General features: G+C 51.8%; 1 protein-coding gene across 5 annotated transcripts in view; it reads right to left on the reverse strand.

The window, feature by feature from the left end:
• The window catches only part of KATNIP (katanin interacting protein), a 191,256-nt gene that overhangs the window by 122,828 nt on the left and 46,102 nt on the right, over window positions 1-22,326 (reverse strand). For all 5 annotated transcript variants that reach the window (XM_025853742.2, XM_073888100.1, XM_025853741.2 and 2 more), the window contains 4 exons: window positions 19,345-19,421; window positions 11,548-11,717; window positions 9,716-9,813; window positions 481-612 (listed from right to left, as the gene is read on the reverse strand). In XM_025853742.2, coding sequence (XP_025709527.1) covers window positions 481-612; window positions 9,716-9,813; window positions 11,548-11,717; window positions 19,345-19,406 — 462 coding nt within the window. In that variant the 5' untranslated portion in view covers window positions 19,407-19,421. The remainder of the gene's footprint in view (window positions 1-480; window positions 613-9,715; window positions 9,814-11,547; window positions 11,718-19,344; window positions 19,422-22,326) is intronic.

Genomic DNA, 22,326 nt, shown 5'->3' on the forward strand with positions numbered 1-22,326 from the left:
CTCCCTCTGGGGCTCACATTGGGCCTACACTGTGCTCCTTCAACAAGTCCAGCCTCACGGCATCTGTGCATGCTGTTCCCACTGCCTGCAATCCTTTTCCCATCAGGTTTCAGCTAAGTATCAGCTCTGCCCACCTCCCCTTCCCTCACACTCTCACCCAGGTTTTAGGACCCTGGCAAATGTCACTTCCTCTAGGAAGCCTTCCTGGATACCCTCTCTCCTGGGCCCACCACACCTTGCCCCACCCCTCAGCCCCTTCCTGTGGTAGAGGGATCCTATGCTGTTGCCTCTCTGGGGTCAGACACCAGCCTTACTGATACCTGGACTCTGGGGGCCCTAGCGGAGCATCTAGCCCATGGTCTGGGTGCTCACTAGAGTGTGGGAGATGAATGTCGGAGTAAAAGAACTCAGGGGCATAAGGAAGGAAGCTCACAACGCATCCCGAGAACCACTGTAACACGACCTGAGGCCCAGTCCTACCTGTGGAAGGTCCCCAGAAGCACCCTGTGCCTTGGTGGTCTCATCTCCACATCCCTCAAAATCTTCAGAATAGTCCAGAGGAGGCTCGATGTGGAGCCTCGGGCCAGCTTCCGTTCTGATCTGCACTGATTTCTAGACAAAAGAAGGCTGTTTCAGACACAATGGAACGAGCATCTCGATTCCTCTGAGGGGTGAGCTTTAGGGGACTGACTGCGAGGTGGCATGTCCCTGTCCCCCAGCAGTCACCCTACGAGGCACACTGGCCCAGCATCGGTTCAGGAAGGGCCAGCCCGACGGGTCCTGCCGCCTCTGCTAAGAAGTCTTTACTGGTTCCTACTGCACAAAGCACGTTCAGTGGAATTTTCTTAAAGCAACTTTTTGGGTTGAAATACCTTAGCAGCAGAACGTTAGTGGGTGATAAACTTCCCTAAATTGGCTTTGTGATCCAATGAGTTTAGGAGACCCTGGGGGTCCTTTTTTCCTCAGGACTTCTCAGGGCTGGGGCCAGAGGGGTATAAGCAAGGCACCACATTTAAGAGGGAGCACAAATCCAAGAGTGAGGGCCTCCTTGAAGTTTCTGCTCTGGGCCTCGCTCTAGGGAGGCCCGGCTCCTCAGAAAAGGAAGAGGTCAGCCAAGCCATGTGTACTGAATGCATTACCCCTCCCAGGGACAGAGATTTAGACCCTGCCTTTCTCCTCGTGTCCTGGGTTAGAACCCTCCACCCCTGTAAGACTCTGCGTCCCCATAAGCTTGGTGAACTTAGCGGTTATCTCGATGATGAAGGACACGATGCCGAACCTTACTGCCCTGCAGGCCTCTCCCTGGTTAGGACTGAACACCTTTCTCCTCCACAGTCACACCCGCCCCTCCCCCCATCAGCACTTTCACACTAGTGTTACTCCTAGTGCTTTAGATGCTCACTTAGTCCTATAGCAACCCAAGGGGGAAACCGAGGCACCAGGCTCCATGCCTCTGGCCCAAGATCACACAACTAGGAAGCCGCAGAGCTTAGATCTGAACCCCAGCAGGACAGCTCCAGAGGCCTTGCTCTAAACCAGGGATGGGTCAACATTTCCCGTAAAAAGGAAGTATTTTCGGTTTTGCCAGCCATATGGTCTCCATCACAGTATTGAACTGTGCCATTGTAGCTCAAAAGCAGCCACAGATATTGCCTAAGTAAACAGGTATGGCTGGGTCCCCAAAACACTTTATTTACAAGAACAGGCTGTGGCCAGATTCGACCCAAGAGATGGAGTTTGCCCACCGACCCCGGTACTAAACTGCCCCACTGTACTGCCCCCAGTAGGCATGTGAAGAAGAAATGTGCCCAGCCTCAGCTACCGTGGCCTTTGGGGAGAAGAGAGGGAAATTAAGGAATTTCCTGAGACTATCAAACACTCAAAAAAGTAGGCAGGAGCATGGCTATAGATCATTCGAGAAAAAGATCTTGGCAAGAAAGAGTAAAGAAAGAGAGGCTGGAAAAGGCAGGTAGGGAGCCCCCTGTCGGAGAACAGGGAGGAGACAGGGGCAGAAGGAAGGTGCGCGGGACATTTTTCTTCCTTCCCTTTTTTTTTTTTTTAAGATTTTATTTATTTATTTATTTGACACAGCGAGAGAGGGAACACAAGCAGGGGGAGTGGGAGAGGGAGAAGCAGGCTTCCCGCCGAGCAGGGAGCCCGATGTGGGTCTCGATCCCAGGACCCTGAGATCATGACCTGAGCCGAAGGCAGACGCTCAACAACTAGTCACCCAGGCGCCCCACATTTTTCCTTCCCTAGGGCCATCCGTCACTTGGCCATGCCCCCCAGGCTCTGACTCCAAGTGTGGCCTCGCTGTCACCCAGGCTGTCAGCTTGCTCTCAGAGCATTTTGGAGGGTGGCCGCAGGATGTATGGAGGGGAAGCAGTACACGGAATAGGCCAGGAGATTCCTGAGAGTTTCCTTGCCCTGGGCTGGGATGAAGCTGTAAGGGCTTTGAAGTTCATCTCCAAGATAGATTTTTCTATCATAACCCTGGCGAGGGCGGGCTCCCCCCTCCTCTTCAGGAACCATTTAATAGCGCCCAAATGCTGAAATGAGAGAGACAGAGAGACAGAGAGAGACAGACAGAGAGACAAAGAGAAGGAGGAAGGGCCGGAAAGAGGGAGGGGGGAGGGAGAGAGAAGGGGGAAGAGGCAGGGGCACGGAGGGAGGGGCACCGGGCATGGGGGACAGCCTGGCCCCTCCATAGTTCTCTGTTCCTTTAGCTAGAAAGGGAAGGCCTGGACGAGGGCCTCACTACTGCACGTACAGCCGGTCCGTGCACCAGAAGCCTCGGCTTCTCCTGGGGAATTTGTGAGAAATGCTGAATTTCAAGCCCCGTCTTAGAGCTAGGAATCAGAATCTGCATTTTCACAAGAGTCCTGGTGACTTACACGCACACTGAAGTTTGAGTAGCATGAGCCTAAGTTTTGTGGTGGGTGCTGCTGTTTCCACCTGTCCCACATGTGCCCCCCTGTCTGGGCAAAAGCACCCTGATTTTGGGGGGGGGGAATCCTCTCCCTCCCTCCCCACCCCCAATCCAAGTGTTCATGTGGAACTGAGTCCATGGGTGGCTGGAGCATATGACAGGGCCAGCCGAACTGAGCGCTAGATCCTGCAGGCCCGGAGTGACTAGGTGACTGGTTCAGGGAAGCCAAAGAGATGCAATAGCAGGCTGACAGAATGTAAGGTGGGAGCTGATGGTGGCCACCTTGGTACCACACAGAGCAGCATGGGGAAAAGCAGAGTTGAGAGATGGAGAATGAGCCTGCCTACACTGTCTGAGCTCCTGGATCCAGCCATGCCTGAATTAGGCCTTCCCACGGGCAAGTGAAAGAGCTGGCATTAATGCAGCTCTGCGGGTCTGATGTGAATGATAAATACGAGAAAGACCTCCAGGGTTCAAGGAGGAGAGCCCAGGTATGTCTCTGTCCACTGCTGCTTTCCCATCCCCCCCATCCCCAGAAGTGTCCCTCGCCCTTCCTGGGAGTTTGGCACAACTGCTCGCCTTGCCCAAAGGTCAGGAGATGGGTTTGCAGTAGGCATGAAGGCATGTAATCAGCAAGTCCTTTCTGAATCCTGACTGCATACAAGGTTCTGGAAGCATGTCAAGACAGCAAAAAAATGTAACCACCAATGGCCTGGCCTTGGGGAGTTCACACAGCACACACAACAGAAGAACATGTTTAGGAAGCAACATTTGACAAAATTAACGTGGTCCAGAAAGAGTTTTAAATGCTGAGTGGGTACTGGAGAGGGGAATAAATAATCTTCCATCTGGCCTGCTCTCCCACCCCAGCCCCAGGGAGGTGCCTCTGCCACCACTGGAGGAGATGGGGAGCCGCCTCACCCACATGAAGACGCCCACCTCCCAATAGGAGCACGAGGCTGGCAGGTTCCAGCCCAGCCCCCAGGAGGCGCCCGCTCCCTGCCTCCCACCTTCACATGCTTGCAAGGATGATGCCCAAGCTCCTGGCTGGCTCCCCGCTTGGCACGCTGCTTTACCCGGAGTGGGTGTTTGTAAGTGCCTGCTCTCTCCTGCCTACTTGCAGCACCCAGACTGGATAGACCCCTGCAGTATCACCCACATACCAGGACAGGATTTAAAAGCCCTGATCCCCAAACACCCATGTTCCAGTTTGCTGGCCCTCGGCCAGCTTTTGTCCTCAGCCACACTCAGCCCAAGGCCATGCCCAGAGTTATCTGTGTGTATCTGCCGCCCCCTCAGCAAAGTGTTCTAAGAGATGTGTGTTCAAACTACTGTAGACTAGAAAGATCAAGGCTAGGGGTTGCCCTGTATGGTTGTTCAGGTTGTGCAGTACGTTAAGTAGCTCCCTCTAGAAGTAAGAGAGCTCTGAAGATACTGACAGGCAGGTTTGGGGTGGGGAGTAAATCTACCTTATTTGATATTTTCTTCCTGGATTTGTCTGATCTCTTATAAATAATAGCGCTCAACATTCTGACAGTCTGCGTCATGCAAGGTTGCTGTAACAGCCGATGCTTTATGGGTTGTTTCATTCATTGTCCTCACGGCAGGGGTTTTCAAAACTCAGAAATAGGAAAACAAAGGAAAGGGCTTCACATTTGTACTCGTGAACTTTCCTGGGGGTGCTTCAGCTGCCTGGCCCACAACAGGAAACTGGATACAGCAGGAGAGCGAAAGCAAAGCCTTTGCTTTAAATTGCAATGAACTTGCTTTCTGGGCTTTTAAGGAAAGCCCACCCCAGAGTAAATTGCTGAAAGGCCAATCCCTTCACTACCAATTTAATGCTGAGCCGATGACGTTCATCAAATCTGACAGCATTTTGGTAAACGACGGCTCTGTTGATTAGGCCGCTGTCCACCCAAGTATTACAAGGCTGAGGAAGCCATAAATCTTAATCCACTGATAGCAGGAGAAAGATCTGAGGCTGAGAAGTGGTGGGGGATAAAGGACAGTACCAACAAGAGCCCATTTATCACCTCCAGCCCAGTCCATGGTGCAGGCAACAGCTCGAAAGCCAACACTGAGCCACCATCCGCCTTCTTGGCTCTCCCACAGTCAGAGAGTCCCAAGAAGGGTTTTCCAGGTCAGGCTCTGGGCCAGCATTTGGATGACTCTGTGACCTTCTGGAGGAGGGATCCTTGGGCCCACATGCCTGGGGCAGCCCCTTCTGTCAGGGGCATCTCTGTCAGAAAGTGCTTCCTAGTTGCTGGGCAAGGCCCTAAGAAGGGAACTTATTCTACAGGAAGAGGCAAAGGTATTTGTCCTGGTCACTGGGAAGGGGACATGTGACCCAGGGGAGTTTAGGGCAACACTCAGGAAAACTGGCATGCTGGCCCGCTGAAGAGTGCAGGGAGGCCACGGTGAGGGAGCAGTGCTGGCCAGGGGTAGGCTGGGATTTCAGGGCTCCCTGGGCACTGTGACCTCTGTGTCCCCTGCTGACCCAGCCACGGTCAGTACCAAAACACCAAGTGCCTCTGTGGCCCCCACCTGTTCCTCCTGCTGGGCACAGCCATACAAGAGCAACCCCAGGACTGGGACCAGGTGGTAGGACTTCTCCTGATGGAGTGGCTTTTGAGAACTGGCCACCACTGGCCACTGGGGATTCTGCCGCCTTGACCACTGCCTACCTCTGGCTGCCTCCAAGGACAGCGGAGCCCACCCAAAAGGGTGAGGTCGAGATGGCCTTCCTTCCTATCCTATGCACCCCAAAGCCTGTCCCTGGGTACTTTCTACCGGGGAGAAACTTCGTACTTAGCTCCACTTGTTGGGGTCAAAGGAAACCCAATCAGTCCCTCTCCCTCCTGGCAACAGTGCAGTCGGTACATTGGGTCTATCTACTGTCCTGGACAAGAAGCTGGGGTTCCAGGCCCTGCTCGGGGAACAGCTCCAGGGCAGGCAGGCTTTTCGCTTCTGGTCACAGCCTAGCAAGGCGGGAGTGGGCATCTGGTCCAGGCTGACCAACTAAGAGATTCAGATGGTCTCTCTCCTGGACAATTTCCACAAACAAATACTGAAACACCGGGGAGATGACACCACGGGATGGGTCGAGGAAGTTGACATGATCAGGGGGCTCTGGGGGCCAGGGACAGAGCTGTGAGGTGGAGGCTGGGGGACAAAGAGACACAGGCTGCATTAGACTCACGGCGGGGGGAGGGGGAGCCCTGCTTCAAAGTCTCCTGCCTGGTCCTCCTGCAGCCACTTGGCCCTATGGGCATCCTTTGACATGCGGCCGCCAGGGATCTTCCTAAAATGTGAGCCCAAACACATAACTCTCCTATTGAAAACCCTCCAGAAGATTCCTCACATTTAAAATGAAATCCAAACTTCTTCCTGGGGGCTTCCAGGCACTGTGTGATCTGCCCCCTCTGACCTGTGATCCCTGACCCCCGCACTCACCCTCTCCGTCCCTGCACACTGGCCACCCCAGGGTCCCTTCAGCCTGATCCGGCTTCCTGCCGCCCCCGCCATGCCCTCTGCTGGGAGACTCCCGCCAGACCTTTGTGGGGCTGACTCTGCTCTTCCCCAGTGGACAGGTCAGGCTCCACAGTCCTCGTTAACTGCCCCACCGGGCAGGTGCCACTGCTAACCTCACTTGCAGATGAGGAAGCAGCCACCAGACGCTAAGCCGCTTCTCCTGGCTCTGTGCTACTGGATAGTGGTGGAGCCCAGGCTTGGATCCGTGGCCGCTGGGTTCCTGAGTCAGTGCCCTCACTCATCTCTCTGGACTTGTCTGTCCCCTGCCGCCAGGTGCCCCTCCCCAAAGCAGCGGACAGCCCCTGCTGACGGACTGCCCGTGACACACAGCGAGCACGCACTCCCTCCTGGCAGCCCTGGGAGGTCTGACTGATGATGGATACAAGGCTCAGACAGGTCCCACCGCCAGCTCCAGGGCACACAGCTAGGAAGTAGCTTGTCTGACTCCAAAGCCCATTCCTGTCTTTCCAGGGGCCACAGGTTCAAAGGCCCCAGTGGGCCAGGCGGGAAATGGAGAGGTGGGAAGCCAGCAGGTGGGAGGGAAAGAGCAGCCCAAGCACAATGACAGGCTACAGCCGCCACTCGGCCTTAGCTCGGGGGCTCTAAAGGGAGTGGTGTGGACTGCGGCAAACGGGAGCGTGTGTACCTGGCCTGACGGGGCTGTACTCTGCGAATGGCTGCCTCTCGGGGAGGCAAAGCCCAGCAGGATGGCCAGCTCTTTCCATTTTACCAGGGAAGTCAGAATCGAGCGTTTTAAAAATACAGAAAAACTTTTGAATTTAAATGTTAGCGAGTGACTAAGTCTTTTTTAAACTGTATGAGTCCAAAAAACATTCTCCGGGGGACAAATTCAGCCCACAGGCCTCAAGCTGCTCACTCGGAAGTCCGGCAGGCCAGTTCTCCGTACACTTGGACCGGTTGTCACATCTTCCTTGCGGGCGGGACAGTCCCCCCATACCCCCCGCCCCGTCTTCACAGCTGGGGCTCCAAGGGCAGGAACCAAGCCTTATGTGATTGTTTGCTTCTAACCCCAGAGCCTCACATAGTGCCTGGCCCGGGGTAATAAATGCTTGCTAAATTAAAATTAAAGGATGATTTCTTTTGGGACATGGCTTCTAGTCCTCTCACCACTACTGAATGCTCCCTGATTTATCCATATCGAGAGGGTGTGGTCCCCAAAACACGGCATGTGGGTGGAGCAGAGTCCGTGCAGCAGTGGGGGGGGGGCTGACCCCCCAGAACCCCTTCTACTTTATTCCTAGGATGACTTTGTTCAGTAGAGGCCAGAAAACCAGTCTGTGTTTCCCAGATGCCCTTGCTGTGGACGTTCTAGAAATGAGCTAGCTACAGCCCATCAGATGGCCTCCTACAAGCAGGGAGAGCAGAAGTGAGGTGGAAAGAAGACACATGGTGGCCGATTCTGTGCTGAGCACAGTGGCTGAGGCGATGGGTTTTCAAGTGTCCCAGCCCGGCCGGACAGGCTATGGGCAGTGCTGCTCTAGCAGGCACAGTGTCATCAGAGGCCAACGGTTGTGGCAGTGGCCACCTGCTTCCTGGATGATCCCTGATGCCAACCTTCCACCCTCCCCACCGTGTCCTAGGTAGCAGATTTCCTGGCAGGCTGTGCTGGAAGGCTGGGTGCCATTCCTGGGGGCCCCCGGCTCAGGACCCCTTCTTTTTTGCCTCCTGGAGATCTTGCAAGCACCCACTTCCCTGTGTTCTGTTCATCTCTGATTAAAACAGCCTGAGTGGTCTCTACTGTTAGGCACTGACTGACCCCCTGACTGATAACAGTGCATAAGGACAATTACAGCCTTCATGGCATCAGGAAGCCAGGAAATTAGCCATGATTAGGCCCTGTGAAGTGTGGGACCGCAGGGAGAGGCTGGGGAGGGATGCTAATTAATCTTAGGCCAAGTCTTTTAAATTGCACAGGCTCTGGGGCCAGCCGTGAAGTCACAGTCTAAGATGCAAATATGGCTCCTGATAATAGAAGGCACTCGAAACAACTAGGAGGGTCTGAAGTGGGAAGTGGAGAAAGGCCTCCTTAATGAGAAATTAACATTCATTGCTGGGGACAAAAGGAGGCCTCCTAGGCTGTGTGCCCTGTAGGCCTTGCTCAGCTGCACTAAGATAAGGCTGTGGGAGTCAGCTAGCTGGCCAGGAACACCCTCAGTACTTCATCACAGACCCACAACGGTAGGGAATACTAATGGGTTTGGGGGTCACAGGTCCAGGGTTCAAACCTCCCTAGTCGCTCTGTGACTCTGAGAAAGTCAGCTTATCTCTCTGGGCCTCAGTTTCGTCAAAGGTACAATGAGGACAGTAATAGACCTACAGGGTTATTGCAAAGACGGCCAATATAGCTTATGGAAATACGTCCTACAGACCCACACATATGGCACAGGGCAAAAAATCAATTCAAATCTGGGTGACCACAGGATTAAAAAGGATTACACACCATTGCTTAAGCCTCATTTCAGACTAAGTGAGTCAGAATCTCTGGGGGTGGGGCTCCCCAGGTGATGTGAATGCGCTGTGGGGGTTGAGACCCACTGATCCCAGGCAAAGTGTGAGTAACCGCAAGGTAAGGACTATACGGGCAAGAATACGGCACTTGGAGCAAAGATCTGGGCTTGAGTCCTGCTGCTGTCACTTCTTAGTGGTTGGCCTCAGAGAGCTCACTTGGCTTTTCTGAGCATTCATCTCCTTGGCTTCTTTAAAACAGGAAGGAATTTAGAACTTGCCCTACAGGTCTGCTGTGAGGACAGAGGAGAGGAGTCACATGGGAACTCAGCCTGCATCTCGAACCCGGTTGGTACTCAAAAACACAAGCTGCTGAAGCACCCTGAAGTGGCATCTCAGGTCTGTGGGGGCGGGGGCTTGGTCTCATTCACACACTGCATCCCTGGCATCAAAGAATGTGCCTGGCACATAGTAGGTGCTCAGTAAAAGACAGCTGTATAAATGAGTCATCACCACGGGGCTGTGAGTCTGTGCTGGGGTGGCCCCATTCCCCATCTGGAGGGGAGGATCATGCCACACAGAGGGGGCAGGAGGTCCCCAGACTCCTCTACTTTCCAGGGGCCAACACTACATGCAGAGAGGACATCATGTGGTGCCCAGCCAGACCCACCACTGCCCACAGGGATTTCCAGTGCTCGGATTATGTTTCTGTTTCCACAAGAACCCTGCTCCTTGTTCTGAAGCACGAGATAAGGCCGTGTGTCTCTACACTGCCTAGGGTTTCCAGACCTGGTGCCATCCTCGGCGCTGGACTTTGCTGGGGGCTGTCCGTGAACTGCGTCTTAAAGCTTCCTCTGCTTCTCGCAACAGGGTTCTCCGTCCGTAATCTGCACCAGGGATGAGGGAAAGAGACTCAGTGAGGCACCCGTGACGAGTTCACACCCAAGGAAGATGCATGACTTCCATCTAAAATGCACACCCCCGTGCTCAAAGTCTCGTATGCAAAGTGAGTCCTGGTTGTAGCAGCAAGGCATTAGAGAACAGGCCAAATGCCCAGGAGAAAGGGAAGGGGGAGGAGTAAGTCACAGCTGAATCGGCCAGGTCTATATACAAAAGGAACAGTCTCTGAGATAGGGAAGCAGGGTACACACCGTGTGTGCTACAGGCCATCATTTGTGTAAAAGAAGACAGAAGGGAGGGTTATTTGTTGAATGAGTTAAGGTACTGCTGGGGGCCCAAGTACAGAGACTCCTGCTAACTGCACCTCCTTGAAACCTGGACCAGGAAAGGCCTGCTTGTCCCACCTAGCAGCAGGTTGGCCCGACTCCTCCCCCCCACCCCCGCCCCCGAGAGCTAAGAGAATCATCCCACTTCCCTTGTTGCCCTGGAGGGCTAGGAAGCTCATGCTGAACTCTAAGCTGGACAGCAGTGACTCTCCTAGGCGAAGGTTTGGGGACATCACTTTCTCCTTTTATCTCCTCGTTGTTTTGAGTTTTGCTGTCTATTATGGCTTGGGATATTTCCCATACCTATAAGGCAATGAATCAGAACAACACGAATCAAGATTATTGTGCGATGGGCCTTTTACATTTCTTATGTCATTTAATCTTCCTGGCAAGCCAACAAGGTGGGCTTAATTATTCCCATCTCATAGAAGAGGAAACTGAGGAGGGTCAGAGAGGACCCGATTGCCAGAGGTCTCAAAGTTAGAGAGAGGCAGAAACCCAGCTCTGCCTCATTCCAAATGCGCTTCCTGCCACTCGGTAGCAGGCAGGGTCCTCAGACAAAGCAGCCTGCCTTCAAGGGCACTCTGGTGCCCTAGGGATGGGTGCCCTTGTCAGTCCCATTTGACAGATGAGGAAACAAAGGCCCGGAGAGACAAAGTAACATGGCCAAATTGGGACCCGACCCCATGTGCTCAGCCATTTCATTCACTTTCCTGCCAGGTCGTTTTTGGAGCCAGCCACTGGGTGGGGTGCTTCTACTCCAACTTCACAGACTCTCTGAGCTTTTAGTACAGGACACATGGGACCGGTTTAAAGTCTGTGAAGTATGGATTAACTACATTCAGACGTGAACTGTGGAGTCAAATATCACATGGGGTTGGGTACTAAAGTGAAGACAGATCCAGTGAAAATCAGGTATAATTTAAATTATTCTAGACATTTCCTTCAATTACTGGCACCGTGAAATGGAAAAGCCAGGAATTTACTGCTCTGGCCACCTTTGCCCTGGGGTAATGGAGGCCAAGGCTAAGTTTTAAAAGGAATAAAAAGGGATTTCTCTCTCTTTCTCACACTCCTGCTCTTTCTCTCTTTTTTTTAGAGAGAAAGAAAGAAAGCACACGTGCATGCCAGCAGCGGAGGGGCAGAGGGAGAGAATCTCAAGCAGGCTCCTCATCCAGTGCAGAGCCCAACACAGGGCTCGATCTCACGACCCTGAGACCATGACCTGAGCTGAAATCCCGAGTCGGCTGCTTAACCCACTGAGCCACCCAGATGCCCCCTGCTCTCTTTCTGGCAAAGTGGGTAGAGTTAACTTGAACAGGTTAACCAGTTATTTGCTGGTAAGTTTCGGGGCATGGGATGTAGTTCCACTGGGCCCAGGTGACCCGTGCTCACCGTGTGTCCCCTCGGCGTGTGAGGCACTCCTGGTGAAGTCGGAGTGGACAGCTTTCCAGGAAGACGTCTTCAGCTCCGAATTGGCCCCGTTGACGTAGACAGAGAAGCCCTGCTCTAAGTGCTCCAGTCTCAGTTGCATGGGGTCCTTGGTTTTCAGATGCTTTAATATCCTGGAAGAGAAACGATCACTTGCTCCTTGTTATGTGAGCCTGGGCCGCCACCCACCTCCATGTGGGGAGAGAACGGGCAAAGCGTCTCTAATCGGAGGCCGGGTGGCGGGTGCCCAGCTGTTCATCGACAAACAGCCTGTAAGAGGCCCATTACACACACGGAGAAGCAGCAAGGGGGAGACTGTTTCGGGCCCTGCAGGGGTGTTTCTGCTTTCGTTCTGAGGCTCAAACGCACATTAGCGACAACACAGGCGCACGTCATTCCTCGCCCTGTGGTGGCCCAAGACAGAAAGCAGGCATGTGTGAGCGCAGTCACCACACAGCCTGGGCTTCCTGGGATTACCCCAATTTCATGCATCTCCACCTTGTGTGGATAACGGCACCTTCTCCAGGGCATAACAAAACATGGGTCTAAGGGTCTTAGGTTCTAAGCCTTTGCAAGAGATTTCAGAGAACATCTACAAATCAGAAAACATCCTTCATCCGACCAGGTCGACTGAATTTCTGCTTCAGTAAATAAACATGTTCTCAAAAGCTCACCCCTGATATCTCAAATGTCATCAGTTTATAGTCTGATGCAGTGAAAGCATATATCAAAGCAGGCTTTAATTCAAGATTAACGATATGATTATCACCTTTTGGCTAAAAGGGTCTTGCCGTGAACATGGCTGGACCTCTAGTTCAAGTTTTCTCGAAAACCCAACCTCACACCTCAGGCTCGATCCTTTCCCAACTCCGGATACTGTCAGTGCCATAACAGCGTGCAGCATCCTCACCAGCCCCAACAGAACCACTCCCATCGGACGCCAAATCCTTGTGTCTCTACAACCACCTTTGTGCACCCCGCATCAACTAGCTTTATTTCCGCACAAGAAGAAATACAGACAACCAACCCGCATGGCAACCGGGGTGCGCATCCCTTTTAAATAAGTTCCTGCCAAACTAGCAAAATGCAAATTTTAAAAAATAATAGAAACAGTAATCACGTAAAGGGTGTGTATGAGGTGCCAGACTGTTCTACCTGCGGTACAGATACGGTAGTTGGTTCTTGTTATTGGCGGTAGTTTTATTTTATGAAGTCACCACAAAACATCGAGTTAGTGAATACTGAAACTTTGTTCCTAGGGGAAAACACAGGATTTGGTTCCTGTGAGCCTCATAACATTTTCACCAAATGATCAATATAGAACCCTGCTGTGTGTATGTTTCTGTTTAAAGGCATCTTATTTGATACATAGTTGAGACACTGACAAGGAACTCACACACCAGCAGCTCTGTAACTCAGGCCTGAGGGAAGCTCATCTAACACATGTTTTTTCTCCCTTAGACATCATAGCCTTTGTACATTTAGGAACACTAGACAGCACTTCAGCACCATGCCTGGGGCCAGTTTAAACAGCAAAATCACCAACAAAAAGCATAAAAATGTGGAAGACATGGCACTCAGTATACTTATGGGGTAAGAGCTAAAATAAGAAGGTGGAGTATTCCCTTGTTCTACCACAGCTAGGAACATGTGTATCGGGCAACCAAAATTTTTTGCCACTCTGCACTTGTCTTTGAATGACCACAAAAGCACTGCAAATATTTAAAATTTACGAATAAATTTTCACGAGTAGGTGAATTCATATTTAGGGAACCTGTGAATAATAAGGATTGACTATATTAAGACATTAATCTTCCCTAACAACCCTATGCGGTAATTACTTTTATCATCCCCATGTAATAGATAAGGAGAGACACAGAGAGGGTAAGTAACTGGCCCAAGGTCACACAGCTGGTATGGTGGGTAGTAGGGCTAGGGTGCAAACTTAAGCAGTCTGGCTCGAATCTTCACCACAACAAAGACAATCTCTACAGCTAAGCGAGAGGACACTGAACCTGGCCAACTTAGACATTGCTGGTAACTCACAGAACCTTTTCAGAAGTACTATGAAAATAGAGAAAATGCCATATGCTTGGTCTTCCCCTTAGTGAGCGCATTCTGCCAAATCACTCTTGACCAGGAACAACGGTCAGTGTTTGGTCATAACAAAACCCTGAAAGCAACCCAAAAGTCCAACCCCAGGGAATGGAACCTGGGATCCCACACAGCTGAGATCATTATGAAGAGTCTGTCCAAACGTGAGGAATTGCTTGTGATCGGGGGGGAGTGGGGGAGAAGCAGAATAACAACGGGATGTGTGTGGTTAAGTGCAAAGTTGGAAAGAGGTGTGTTTGTGGACGCGGCGTGTAAGGTGATACATGTGAAAATCCAATCATGTTGAGGAAGGAGGGTGGCATTACGGGTGATTTCTTTGTTTGGTTTTTAAATGTTTCTTTAGCTGTTGCTACATCCATCTTTTCAACAATCATGGCAGGAACATTTATTATAGACTTCTTATCTCTGACCGGCCTTGGAAGCCTGGGAGTCGATTGTTGGGCAGGCAACAGTATAAAACAGAAGGAAAACACAAGTCACTAAGAGACGCTTTCCAAACACAGCCATCCTTGTACTCTCTGGAGCCAACCACCAAAGGCTGCAGTGGGCAGCAGCAGGCCCTGGGGAGAGAGCGCAGGGAGCCTGGGCCCTGGGAGGGGCCCTGAGAGTGGAAAGTCTGACCGCCCAGCCACAGGGTGCCTGCCTCTCCCTCTGGAGGCCGTCCAGTCTCCTGACGCTGCCTGGGTGCTGACGGTGATGTTCTGCTCGCTACGCGGGATGGGGGCTGGTACTCCGTGTGTGCTTCTTTTTAAGCAGAATGATTGATGAAAATGTGGATTTATGAAACTGATAAATGAGGAGATAATTATCCAGACTGTGAAAGGGATCGCTGAAGGAACGCCCCGTCCGCAGATGAGCCCACAGTGATACTCATTATGCACGTGGCATCAAAGAAAAGTGGTGTCTTTTTTTTTTAATTGATAGCCTGCTTTGCATAAAAAGCGGGCCCTCAGTGTAGGGGATTCAGAAAACTCAGACACGGTCCCTGCCCTGTGGAAGATGGAGCCCCTGCTCACCTGCTGCCCCATCACACCCCTATTCTGGGTTTTGCTGGCTTCAGAGCAGGGGGCTCATGCCTCACACTACAGGAGACTCCGTGTGTCTGCCTATTCCCCCTTCCTACCGCAGGTATCGGACCCCTGGATATGGGGTCTGTGCTGAGTGTGAGGAATGCTCTCCATACCTATTTCTGGAACAAGTGGCTCTAAGGCACTTTAGGTCTAGCAGGGGAGAGAAGACATGGATGCGCATCCTAACACAGCTCCCGTGGACCCCATGCTCATCACTGGAGCCTTTCTGTCTGAGCCTGTAGCGACCTGTGGGGCCACTTGTACACAGCTCTTTGGACAGAGAGGAAGTGGGAGTGTGACAGGGGGACATGACTGGGGGGTCAGGGCATGAGCAGGGGCCCTGCGGGCGAGAGGGCGCAGCCAAGCATGAGGGGTGGTGGCAGGTCGTTCCTGAGCGTGGCCATGCCTGGGCTGATGGCTGAACCACCTCGGCCTCAGAGCGCTGTGGCTGCGATGACCAGGCTAGGTGGCCCCTCGGACCTCAGTCACCCCAGAGGCCAACCGAGGGCTTCTCCAGGGGTCAAGCATTCAAGGAATACCTAGATGTCAGCTAAGGGGGGAGGCGTGTTTAGCATTAATATGGTGATGATGGTGGTGATGAAGATAACACCTGGGTGTTGTCTCTCTTACTCCCTCACTGGTCCTACCACTGGCCTGTTTTACAGATGAACTTGCCCAAGGTGACAGAGCCCAGGAAGCGGCCAAGATTTAAATTCTAGTCCTCGAGGCTCCAGAGCCCATCTCCCAGCCACACCATTCTGCTGTTTCTTGTCTCCTCACCGCTTATCACGCCACAGGGCCTCTGAGCAAGGGGAGTCCAGATGAGGAGCAGTGACTCCCAGCTAAGGGCATCCTGGAGGTGGTGGCACTTGGGACCAGCCTTGAAGGATAGAGAGGTGAAGGGCAGTGGTGCAGACAGCCTGCTGTTCCTCCCAGAATGTCAGTGCTCACGGGCTCTGGGAATCGCCCTTTAGGATGTCAGCATCCCGATCCATATGGGTGGATATCGCACAGTGTGCGGGACGAAGCTCCGCACGGGAGGCTCTCCCATTTCCTTAGGTCGTGTGACCTTGGGCAAGTCCCGACTCCCCCTGGCCTGTTCCTCTTCTGTAAAATGAGATCAAGAGTGCCTCGGCCTCTTTGGGGTGTCATGAGGATGGAATGGGGTACTGGGCTGAAGCTCCAGCTCAGAGACTGGCCCATGCCAATGCCCCCCTGGGTGCTGGTTCTCCCCTTCCCTCTCTGCCTGAATTTCCTTTTGGGGCAGTGGGTTCACTTCTCTCATGGGCATTTTTTTCCTATATGTTTCCCTCAAACCACCTTTTCCAAAAAAGAAATAATACTGGACTCCTGGATCCAGTCCAGCCTCCAGCATCTAGAGGGATGTATTACAGCCCCTCTCGGCCGTCAAGCCCTCCAGTACTTGGCCCAGTCTGGTTGATCTGTTGTTGAGTGAATCTGTTGGGCGTGATTACATCTCTCATGAAGGTGAGTGACCAGAATCACTGAGGATCCTCCGGGGGTGTTGTGCAGGGGTGACCCGGGGCTGTCACATCCTCCTTTACCTCCCCTGGTCCTCTCCTGGAGCACATGATCATGTTCTGCTTCTTCGGGCATAGTTATAAATAGGTGGCCTTGTGCTCACCTGCTGCTGCCCAGGGAGTTCCTCAAGGGCAAGGGCAGACACCTGTTCGTTTTGCCTCACCAGCAACTCTCCCCCATCTTCCAAACTGAGCCTCTCGGATCCCCTTTCAGAACCACCCCATTCCTTCTCTTCTCCATATGGTTTGGGTGACACCCACTCCACCACCCAGCTTAAGGAGGTGGCCAAGGAGTGGCCCGTCAGACCATGCCATCTCACCAGGCACAGGGGGGCGATTGGCTTGGGGCCGAGCCAGGGCCCACCTCAGAACCTTTGCCGGAACTATCAAGAAGGAAGTGCTATTTCCTCCTCGAGGCAGGATGTAAGTGTGGGGCCACCGGTGACTGCCTTGGCCCCCCGTGAAGGAAGTACTGGCCTCAGGTGACTCCAACATGGAGTCAGAGCTGAGTACCTGGATACAACTATGCCTTGAAGCTGGTTTCTCACTTTCATGAGCCAATAAGTTTCCTTATTGTTTAAGGTCTATTTACCTTGGGCTTCTGTCGGTTAGACCCCAGGAGCACTAACTAACAAAGTCTGTGCCTTCCTCATCACGATGTTCTTCACACCGGTGGCAATGCTAAGCACTGAGAAGGCCCTCAGCAAAATCCTACTGAATGAGTAAAAGAATAACATCACGGGCATCTGTGGCGGTTATGTTCTGGGCAAGTCACTCCTGGGAACTGGCTCCAGTGATTGCACACACCCCCTTTCTCAGGTCACAGGGCAACCCGGATCAGTAGACTGGGTTTTCATTTCCCTCTGTGCACACTATACAGCCCAGAGGCTGGTTTTCTACCAGGTCATATAACTAGTTTTCCAATAAACTGCGGTTTATTTCCACAAAACCCCTCATCATGAAAGTGGCAACTCTGGCGGGTTTCTCCCTGCCTGCCTATCTATGACAATGTCAAACCAAACAGCAATCAGAAAGTACAGCCCAGCTCCCCCACTTCCTGCCTGGATGACCTTGGACGTACGGCTCACTGCTCTGAGTCTTCTTTGTATGGAAAACAGGTGCAAGGAGTGTAGCTACCCCTCATCAGGTAGTGGGAGGATATAATGAAATGATGGGGGTGAGGCGCCTGGCATGCGGGAGGCACCCCAGAAAAGGTGCCTCTAAAGCAACACCCAGCGATAGCTTGGGGAGCCACCCACTTTTCATGTCTCTATCTCAGGTGTTTCCAGCTCTACCTTCTGAGCTCCTGTCATCACGCCAGCCACCTCTCGGTGACAGCGCATCCCCCAAATTTTATGGCAACTCGGCTCGGACATCTTTTTAAATTGCCTTTGTGCTACAACCTTGTCTCTGGATATTCTCCTCTATGCCACCGGCTGGTACCCCTTTGATTGTGCACTTATTGATCTGCTGATTAATGAGAAGCAATTTGCTCCTAAGGAACTATGACAATGTCCTCCCAGACAAGTCACACGGATATGATTAAACGATCACTCAGGTGTTCGGTGGCACCATCCAGCCTGCCAGGAACGGAATAAAAACACCCTGCTCCATGGCATTAATGATGATAAAAACCCCTTTGGGCTAATCAGCACGAGCTTCCCGCTACCGCAGTTGGAGCCGCCCCTGGGCGGAGGAGACAAGCACAGGGTGGCTGGGCACAGAGGACACACAGCCTGGTGCTTCTAGCCGCTCCTAGAGTTTACCTGTTCAAGAGTTCGCCACTAGGGGTCGCGCTGCCTCAATGGGGGCATCTGGCAACGTGGGCGGGTGTTAGAGATCCTGGGTATCTTAGTAAAGGGGTCGGTGGGCAGGAATGCTGAACTCCTGTAACACCAAGGACTAAACCCATCCATGCAACATGCCATGGGGCCCCACTTGACAAGCACAGGGAGTCAGGCCAGTCAGATGAGGGCTGAATGCACATGCAGGATGACAACAACCCCTGCCCTCCCCACGCCCCTGCCCCAGCTCTCTTGCCTGCAAGACCCCAAACTCATTCCCATTAACCCCAAGGCCCAGATTAGGGCCCCATCCTCCCCGCTCCTGCAGGTCTTTTATAGGGGCCTGCAGCATTCTTCCCGTTGTTTTGAGTTTTAATCTGAGTGCATTACCAACATTTTAAAACTCTGGGGATTTCAAACCCAAATCCAGATTTCCAGCTTCTCCAGCAGCTTTGGAGGATAGGGACCTCTGGGTCCAGGCTCCCACAAACAACAACTGGCCTGAGCTGACTGAGCAGCTGGGAAGTGAGAATCGCAGGTGCCCACCGTCTCCACCGAGCTGGCTTCACTCACTGCCCGGCCCCTCCTAGCATCTGAGTTTGCAAACCCAGCTTAACACGCAACCCGAGGCCTGGTGATAAACCACAGTGAACTGAACGTGAAATTCCATGGGCCCCGGGAAGGCAGCGAAGAGGGGACGCCTCTTTCTAGCTAGACCACGCTGCTTTGCCCTCGGTCACCAAACATGGCATCTACCGTAGGATTTTTCTGGAGGTAGCACACCAGAGTCAAAATGAGTACCAACTTAACGTTAAATGACATATTGACCAACTTTAAACACAGATGGGAAACGACTCCACCTTGATCTAATGAGGCATGATTATAGGCTCAGATTTCACGGGCCCGTCAGAGCCTGGAAGATCACAGACAGGGCTATTCAGGTGACTCATGCATAGGACCTGCCACGTTAGAGCTTTTCCATGACAAAGCCACCTTCTCCCAGAATGGCAGCAGGGAGGCGAGAGGTGGTACTTACATGTGGAATGGTTTGCTACAGCTCAATCAAAGATGCAACTAAATCAGCAAGTGGAAAAACGGGAGCTGGGACTGCAGATAATATTCTGAGCCCCTGAGTGGAGGCTGCCTGCATCCCATTCCTATGTGAAACAGAGCCTGCATGCTGTTTAATAAATCGAAATAGGGTTTTTATTTGGCTAATATGAAGGGCTGCCGTTGAGCAGCTCATCTTACCGGTTCCTCTGCTGAAGCAATATTAAATACTCATCATGTTTCTCATCGAAGTCTGGCACCATGTCCTTAGTGTAACCCTGAAATGAAGAAACAGAGCAGTGTGATACAGGAATGCGGGGAATTATTTACGGAGGCAGGAGGCTGAGAGGCAGAGGCTGAACTTGACAAAGGCATCGCTCAGGTGACCCAGAGCCCCAGAGATGGCCTGATGGCCCCATGGGTATTGAGCATACACAATCAACATCTACAGAAAGGACAAGGGTGGTTTCCCGGTCTCGACACAGTTCGTTCTGCCCATGCCCTGTAAGATCAGGGGCTTAGGCCAAGATTTGAGCTTTAATGTTTGCTCCACACTCATTATTTAGTTATCTGAATGATCATAACCAGATATAACCCAAATCAGTTGTATAAGGAGGGATCTCATTTTTCTCTTGCCGTGGCAAGAGAAATGCATGCTTATTAGAACAGAGTCATTACAAAAATATATGACCCAGACAGTGAGGGCTCCTTTAAGAGCAGACACTTGTGGGCTTAGGCCTCCTCTTCAGGCAACAGAACTCTGGATTTCCTCTAGAGAATCATTCAGCCCCTGTTTTTTCAGTTCACTGGCTTCCTGAGAGGCCCTTGAAAGTTCCTTTGTTGGCCTTTTGGGTCACATGACCTTGGCCTTGGCCTTGCCAATCAACACAGTGCCTCCCCCAGCCACAGTGATTCACTGATCTGTGGATGAGCCCTGGGCCAAGCCAGGCCCTTGAAAGTCAGCCCTAGGACTGTGCTGATCCTCTCGGGGGAAGAGCCGCTCTCTTTCCACTGGGGGGCTAGGCTGATGAGACGCAGGCCTGGAACTGTCTGAGAATGAGGTCAATAACTGAGATAGCAGGTGCACTGAGAGATTGAGAGAGATCCTTAATGTCATGATTCGACACCCTGGATCCACTTATGTCTGAAGAAGTATCTGGACAATTAAGTTCTTGCTTTAGAAGTTTCTGCCGAGTCTCTGTCATTTGCAGCCAAAAGAATTATGTCATATATACCATAATCTGATCATTAGAGATAACCCCTATTATAATTTTCTACAGCTTTATGGAGGGATAATTAATGTAGACTAAATTACACATATTTAAAGTGACATATGTATATACCAGTGAAACCACCATTGTAACTTGAAATATATTCTCCCAGATGTTTTCTTTATCATATACATACATATTTATAAATACACACACCAACACATTCTTTTTTTTTTTTTTTTGAGGGGGGAGGGAAAGAGGGAGAAGAAGAGAGAATCTTAAGCAGGCTCCTCCACCCTGAGCATGGAGTCTGACATGGAGCTCAATCTCATGACCCTGAGATCATGACCTGAACCGAAATCAAGAGTTGGATGCTCAACCGACTGCGCCACCCAGGCGCCCCCATTTAAATAAACAATGCTTTGCAATTTTCTGCTTCTTAAATAACGATTTTGCCAAGGGATGGATTAAAGAGACAATATAGGCTTGGTTCTGGTCACAAGTTACATGGATTAAGTTTTAAATGGCAAGTAAGACATTTGCAATAGAAATGCAATTTGGGTGAAAATCCTAACTGCTACCATGGGGAGAAAAGAAAAGAAAATCCCCATCATTCTCTTCTTCTCAAAATTGGCTTTAACACCATTACTCCACCACAACCCTAGCCACAGGTGACCCACAACCTCCTTAGCCAACTATAACAGCTCTTGCCGTGTTCATCCTTTCCAACGGCTCTGGGCTAACCTCCCCATTCGTCCCCAAATTCTCCTTCAGCTTCTGCAGTTGCTAATGGGTCTCTTTCCTCCTATGCCTTGTCTGGCTTCCTTTCCTCCTTGGCCTCCGTTGGGGATGGTCACGGTCTCTGTCCATTCCACCCTTTTGGGTCTCTCTCCCCATCTTCTCTTTCCAGTTACTAGGAAATGGGCCCTCTGGAAGGAAACCCAAGGTCGCTCCTGGTCCAGGGCTCACAGCCCAATCGCCTCTCGTCCCCTTTCCTGTAGGACTCCCGTTGTTGCTCTCTGCTTCCTAGTCACCCCACCTGCCGCAACCCCCCCAGCCTCCCCCTCTCTTTGGGCCCACCTGGGGGCAGGATGAAGTACTCCCATCTTCTCTCCGGTCCTGGTGGCCCTGAAGCCTCGGCGTTCTGCCAGGGTTTTCCTGCTAGCTCATCGGGCCCAACCATCAGGAAGTGGGGACTCCTAAGGAATGTAAGCAAACAAACCAGCGACAGCTGACCCTAATCTCTTACTTCCCTGGTTTCCTGAGCTGCCCAGAGAGGTGACTTTGTCCTCTCTGGGACTGAGCCCTGCCTCGCCCTGAATGGGGGAAAAGCCCACACAACCTCAGCCCTCCTGAGAGCGGCTTGCAGGACACTGGGTCTGGGGAGGAGTTCAGTCCCCTCCAGAATAACGCATCTGATGTGGTGCCTTTCCATATACATGATTCTCCTTTGATCTTCGCAAGAGCTCTTAAAGTGGTTATTATTACCCCATTTAAGATACAAAGAAACCCATCTCATGCATCTTCCGGGAACAGGCATCCTACTCCACGGCAATTTACATAACCATTTTGAAATATCAGAATGACCACTGATATATTGTGGTGTGGAATGGACATTCAGTGACATTTTTAGATGAAATACGAGACGACAGGGAGATCTCAGCTCGCGAGGGCTGCCCTGGGCTTGCATCTCAAACCCTCCGAGAATGCATTTATTTGCTTCTGCCAGGAGGGGGGATGTCATCACAAACAATTGAACAGCACAGGCACGCTTCCAGCCAAACTTCTCCCCAGCCCCGTGCTTTTCCATGCTTCTCATATGCTAACTAACGTGCACATGGATCGCCTGGGACTGTGTCAACGTGCAGGTGCCGGCTCAGTAGGATTGGGGAGGGAGGGGCCCACATCTGCATTTCTTTCTTTTCTTTTCTTTTCATTTCATTTCATTTTATTTATTTTATTTTATTTTATT

This window comes from Callorhinus ursinus, unplaced genomic scaffold (genome assembly GCF_003265705.2).
Source record: "Callorhinus ursinus isolate GAN/ISIS: 27379988/994484 unplaced genomic scaffold, GSC_fseal_2.0 scaffold87, whole genome shotgun sequence".
Taxonomy (NCBI): Eukaryota; Metazoa; Chordata; class Mammalia; order Carnivora; family Otariidae; genus Callorhinus; species Callorhinus ursinus.